Below are 5,892 nucleotides of genomic sequence, written 5' to 3'. Positions count from 1 at the left end.
CAGCAAGCTAGGAGCAGCTAAAGGAGGCACAGAAGAAATTCGCCTTCTCAACCCTCAGAAGGCACCCACTCTGCCAACCCCTTGATCTTGGCCTTCTAAGTTTCTAGGCCTGTGAGCAAATTCACTTGTTTGAGCCACCAGCCTGTGGTGCTTTTTTTTCAGCAGTCCTAAGGAACTGAGTACTTGTCTTTGTGCCCCCATGACACCACTCCTTACAATTCCAGTGGCTCCTCCTCCTCCTCCTCTCCCTCCTCTGAATGTTGGCCCAGACCAGAGCTCGGTCCACCCACATCTTTTTTTCTAGCCTCTCTAATCTAGGTGATCTCAACATAATGCCGATGACGTCCATACCTAAACTCTAGGCTGACCTCTCCCATGAGCTTCAGATTCCATTCTCCAGCCTCACCACTGGGATGTCCACACATCTCAAACTTATCGTGATGAAAACAAAACTTTTTTAAAAAAAATAATGTTATTACGTAGGCTCCATGCCCAATATGGGGCTTGAACTCAATGAGTTCAAGAGTCGCATGCTCTACTGACTGAGCCAGCCAGGGGGCCCAACTCACACACTTACCTGACTGAGCCCCCCAGGGGCTCCCCCAAAGCAAAACTCTTCATTTGTCTCCCGCAAGCCCATCTCCCCCACGCTCCGTAATGCCCCCAGTCCTCCTCCCTCAGGTGCCAAGGGCCTGAACTCAGGAGTCACCCTTGCTTCCTCCCAGCTCCACATCTAATCCATCAGCAAATCCTGTCAGTACTACCTTGCAATTCATGAATTCTCTATCCAGAGTTTACCTGTCCCCACGCTGCCATCGTCTCCCTCCCAGACTCCTGCAAGGACCTTCTCTGCCTCGTCGTCGTTCTGTCCAGTCGTGCTTCAGTGGCCAGAATGACCTTTTTAAAATGTAAATCGGAGAACTGCAGTCCCTTCCTCAAACACTTAGTGTGGTGGCAGCCCCATGGCCCGAAGAATAAACTCCGGAGTTCTGATCGACTTTAAAGCTAAGTTCCAGTCTCTCCCTGTGAAACCCTCTCTGCCCACCCGGCCCCTCTCTTTTCCTGCCCTGAGTCGCTGCACTGCGGTTCTTTGTTCCCAGTCTGCCTCCCTAGCTGGTTGGGGACTTCCTCGAGGATAGGATCTACATCTTTGTCATTTTAGCAGCCACAGTGCCTGACCCAGAGAAGGCCATTCGTGTGATCTGTTGAACAGATACCTCAGTCTGTCTGTCGCACAGAGGTCCCAGCCACCGAAGTTATCTCCTGACCTAAAAACGCTGCCTCATTTTGACCTTTTAAGTCCTATCGAATCTTTGCCCGAAAACCCCAGCCAGTCAGGTCACTTCATTTCTGCCACCTCTCCCTGAACCCAGAGAACCCAGCCCTCCTGGGATTCTCTGGCTTCTCTCGTCCCTGAGCAAGTCCTCCCAGCTCTCACCCCCACCCCCTTCCTCAGGGTGGTTCAGATTTCTGCCCCATTTGGCCAAGAGATTTCCTCAACTAAGACTCTTGCCAGATTCAAGTGTAACTTTTAAAAAGCCCACTAGGACTTGTCCAGAACTGCAGTGACATCTCAAAACCCCTTAGACACACGCATGTAGGTAACACTTCCCACTGTTTACTACTCAAAGTCCCCTGGAAGCCTCACAAAATTTCCCCGTGTGACATAGGACACCCCCCTGGAGAGTTTTGAAAACTTTTGGGTGAAATGCTGGCACAGGGGTCACATCGCCTCCTTCTTCCGTTTGGCAGGTTCTGGGTTATGGCTCTGTTCTGATGACTTAATAGTTGTAGGGCATCTCAGAGGCGGTTTCCTCTTTTAGAAAATGGGGTTGGTTAAATATCATTAGGCGGTAAACTTTTTAAAGTTTATTTATTTATGGAGGGGAGGGAGGAGCAGAGAGAGAGAGAGAGAGAGAGAGAGAAGCCCAAGCAGGCTCCATGCTGTCAGCTGGGAGCCTGACGGAGAGCTCGATCCTGTGAACCTCGAGATCATGACCTGAGCTCAAATCAAGAGTCCAATGCTCAACCGACTGAGCTACCCAGGCGCCCCTAGGCAGTAGACTTCTTTTTTTGTTTAATGCATTTTTAAAAACATTTATTTATTTATTACTGAGAGATAGAGAGAAACAGAGCATGAGCATGGGAGGGGCAGAGAGAGAGGGAGACACAGAATCCAAAGCAGGCTCCAAGCTCTGAGCTGTCAGCACAGAGCCCGACACGGGGCTCGAACTCACAAACCACGAGATCATGACCTGAGCTAAAGCCAGATGCTTAACAGACTGAGCCACCCAGAAGCCCCAGCAGTAAACTTCTTAAATGCAGAGATTGTCTTAATTTGTCTTTATAACCCTTAGGCTGGTACGGGGCCCAAGGCCCAGGGCCCAGTGCACAACCCTAGGAACAATATTCTTTGTGAATGGAGGCATCCCACTATGTAGCACTGGTAAGCATCGTACGCGGTTGTTGATAGAATTAATGAATGAACCAAATGACATCATTTATATTAAAACCCTGTGAAAACTAACAAACATTATGCCAACTTAAAGGACTATATTAAACATTACCTATGAGTTTGCACAAGGTTTGGAGTCAATCCTAGATTCCAATTCCAGATCCAAGGCTGACTGGCTGTGTCCTGAAGAGAGGTTATACCAAGCTTCTGTTTCTTCATCAATAAAATGGGGATATGACTACTCACCTGATCACATTGTTTGGAGGCTAGATTTAGCTAACAAGCGTCAAATGCCTAGGGCAGTGCACCCATGCACAGCAAACCTCCCAATCGTGAGACCACTCCTATCATTATTTTCATCTTGTATACCAGGTGTCATAATGTAAACATCGACCAGTTTTGAAAACAATAGTTTTGTTTTTCTCAAATGTCATTTATTAGAAAATACAATTCCAGAGAAAGTAGCGGCTACAAGGGAAGTGGGTACAGTAATACCTCTTTAAATCAGGGGCAGAGAGGGTCAAAATAAAATGAGCTACAGGCAATAAGCCAGTAACACATCTCTGGTCCATCCACCCCCGCTCCCCACTTCCCTCAGCCCCTCCCCCACAATGGCCATCTTAGCCTTGACATTTTTTAACCTAAAAGTTTACATTTCCCTTGCTACCCTGTGGCNAAGGGGGGGGGGTGATTTCTGATTCTTGGAGCTGAGAAGGAAACTGGGGGGGACAGTTCAGAGTATCCTTGATTCCCTCCCTGCCCCGATCCTGGGGTACATCCCGCCAATTCTGTTTTAAAAAGTTAATATCAAACTCGAAGTCTCTCCCTCTTTCTTCCAAGGAATACAACCCTTTGGAGTAAAGCACAAGAGTGAATCTGAACTCCATCCGGAAGGGAATAAAAAAGTGTGAAAGACCAGAGACCAGGTCTCGCTCCTCGCTCAGCTCCCGGGGATCGACCAGCCCCTCCGATCCAGCCTTCTCACAACCAAAGAACATCGCTGGAACCCCCCACCCCAGGGCCCCTGGTCCTCCGCTTAGGGCGTCCCTTTGGTTCCAGACGAAATAGGTTTATGGCCCCACAGAATGAGGGAAACTTATTTTTAAAAACTGTGGCAGAAATGGAGTTTGGGAAGAGCAGCACACAAAAAAAGGGTGGTGGGGCGACACTGGCATCTGCGGCCTAGAGTCCCCTTCCCCAGGGCCTGGATGCCCCTGCAGGGAACCAAATCTGAGGGCAGAGGCAGCACTTTATGAGGCAGTTCCTGCCAGGGAACAAGGAAGGGAGAGAGACCTATGGAGGAGCACCCCCAGCGTATTCAAGGGGACCAGGTGGTCCCCAGAGGGGCCGTGAGAACGGAGGGGTAGAAGACCGGATTCAGAGTGAGGCCTTGTAAAGTCGGGGAAGATGAAAGGAAAAGCTCCCCCTGAAAGAGCCCAGGTCCCTGAACACAGGTCTTCTGCGGGGCCCGTTCGGAAGGCCCTTCCTTACACACGTAGGTATCACACTGCTCTCCTTTGGAGGCAAAATCAGAAAGGCCCGCAGCAAGCCTCAGTCCAGCACGCCAGCCCTTCCCGTCCCTCCCTGACCTGCACTTAGGGAGGGCTCTAACCGAGGACCCACTGGGCCTCTCCCCGAATAATTCCTATAGACAGAAAAACACAAAACGGAAAAACCAACAAGCAAACCAACAGAACCCTAAGGGGAAAGTCCAATAAGAACCTTAATCATACAAAAAGTCCAAAGTCTTCCTCGTTTGCCTTCCGAGGCATATGGAAGTTCCTTCTCACGAGGCTTCCTTGTCCAGTCAGGACAACATTACCAGTTCATTTTNGTCATACAGCCCACCCCACTCACCCCCAACCAGGCATTGCTCCCTTGACACAAGGTAAACTTAAAACTTCGCTGCAACCTCACAGCTTCCATGCAGCTGCTCCTCGCAACCGACCCCAATGCAGTCGGCAGAGGAGGGGACAGCAGGGAGCATCTCCCTCTCCCCACCTGCCATCACAGGGGCCCCATCCGCCTGGACAGAGGGGAGGCCCGCCAGGGGCTCTGCCCCTTCACAAGGAAAGGGCACATCGAGCAAGGGAGAGTCCTCTTCCCCCTGCACCCCCACCAGCCTGGGGTCCTGGGGGCGGGGGGGAGGGCTCTGCTGGGCTCACAAGGTCTCGTGACTTCGAGATCCCAGTGCAAACCAGCCAGTCTTCTCCTGGGCCAGGTCCAGCTCTCGAAGGCGGATGTGCACCTCCCCGAGAAGAACATTCTCCCAGAATCCTTGCTCGCTCAGCACGCTCAGCTGCAGCTCCCGCTGCTGCAGGTCTCCCTTGGGGATGCCATCGTACACCAGCTGTGGACACAGAGATCGGGAAGAGAGGGGACACAGAGCGGGGAGACGGTTAAATCTGTGGTGGTCTGATCTGGCTGAGGCTGAGATGACTTATCTCCCCAGCCAGAGTCCACAGGAATAGAGAAGGCACTCGGAACCCAAGAAGAGCTTTATAGAACTTTGCTCTTTTGGGGGCCTGGCTGGCTCAGCCAGAAGAGCAAGTGACGCTTCATCTTGGGGGATCTCGGGGTCGTAAGTTCAAGCCCCAAGTTGGGTATAGAGATTACTTAAATAGAAAGAAAGGAAGGAAAGAAGGAAGGAAGTGAAAGAAAGAAAAAGAAAGAAAGAAAGAAAGGAAAGAAAGAAAGAAAGAAAAGAAAAGAAAGAAAGAAAGAAAAGAAAAGAAAAGGAAAGAAAGAAAGAAAGGAAGGAAGAAAGGAAGGAAGAAAGGAAGGAAGGAAGGACGGATGGACGGACAAACTGTTCTTTGCTTAGAGTTCAGGAAGGTGAAGCCTTTTAAAAAATTTTATTTAAAAGTTTCCTTTTTTTCTTGGAGCACTTGGGTGGCTCAGTTGGTTAAGCATCTGACTTTGGCTTAGGTCATAATCTCATAGTTTGTGAGTTCAAGCCTGCATTGGTCTCACCGCTGTCGGCCCAGAGCCCACTTCAGACCCTCTGTCCTCCTGCTTCTCTCTAACCCTCCCCAAGTTGCGCTTTGTCTCTCTCAAAATAAACTTTAAAAGGGGTGCCTGGGTGGCTCAGTCGGTTGAGTGTCCAGCTTCGGCTCAGGTCATGATCTCACGGTTTGTGGGTTCGAGCCCTGCGTCGGGCTCTGTGCTGACAGCTCAGAGCCTGGAGCCTGTCTTCGGATTCTGTATCTCCCTCTCTCTCTGACCCTTCCCTGCTCACACACTCTCTCTCTCTCTCAAAAATAAATAAAAACCTCAAAAAATTTTAAAAAAACTTTAAAAAAAAGTTTCTTTTTCCATTTCTTCATTTTATTTAAAAAAAAAAATTTTTTTTTTAATGTTTTATTTATTTCTAGGAGAGAGAGAGACAGCGTGAGCAGGTGAGGGTCAGAGACAGAGGGAGACACAGAATCTGAAGC

The 5,892-nt window shown here is 49.7% G+C and overlaps 1 protein-coding gene across 3 annotated transcripts in view; it reads right to left on the bottom strand.

Moving 5' to 3' along the window:
• Positions 1-4,303: 4,303 nt before the first annotated feature.
• Positions 4,304-5,892, bottom strand: part of PIK3C2B (phosphatidylinositol-4-phosphate 3-kinase catalytic subunit type 2 beta) — a 66,405-nt gene continuing 64,816 nt past the window's right edge. For all 3 annotated transcript variants that reach the window (XM_077771943.1, XM_077771942.1, XM_077771944.1), the window contains one exon: positions 4,304-4,805. In XM_077771943.1, the coding sequence (XP_077628069.1) occupies positions 4,617-4,805 (189 nt within the window). In that variant the 3' untranslated portion in view covers positions 4,304-4,616. The remainder of the gene's footprint in view (positions 4,806-5,892) is intronic.

This window comes from Crocuta crocuta, unplaced genomic scaffold (assembly GCF_008692635.1).
Source record: "Crocuta crocuta isolate KB4526 unplaced genomic scaffold, BGI_CrCroc_1.0 scaffold318, whole genome shotgun sequence".
NCBI classification, from domain to species: domain Eukaryota; kingdom Metazoa; phylum Chordata; class Mammalia; order Carnivora; family Hyaenidae; genus Crocuta; species Crocuta crocuta.
This window is presented reverse-complemented; position numbering and strand designations above follow the sequence as displayed.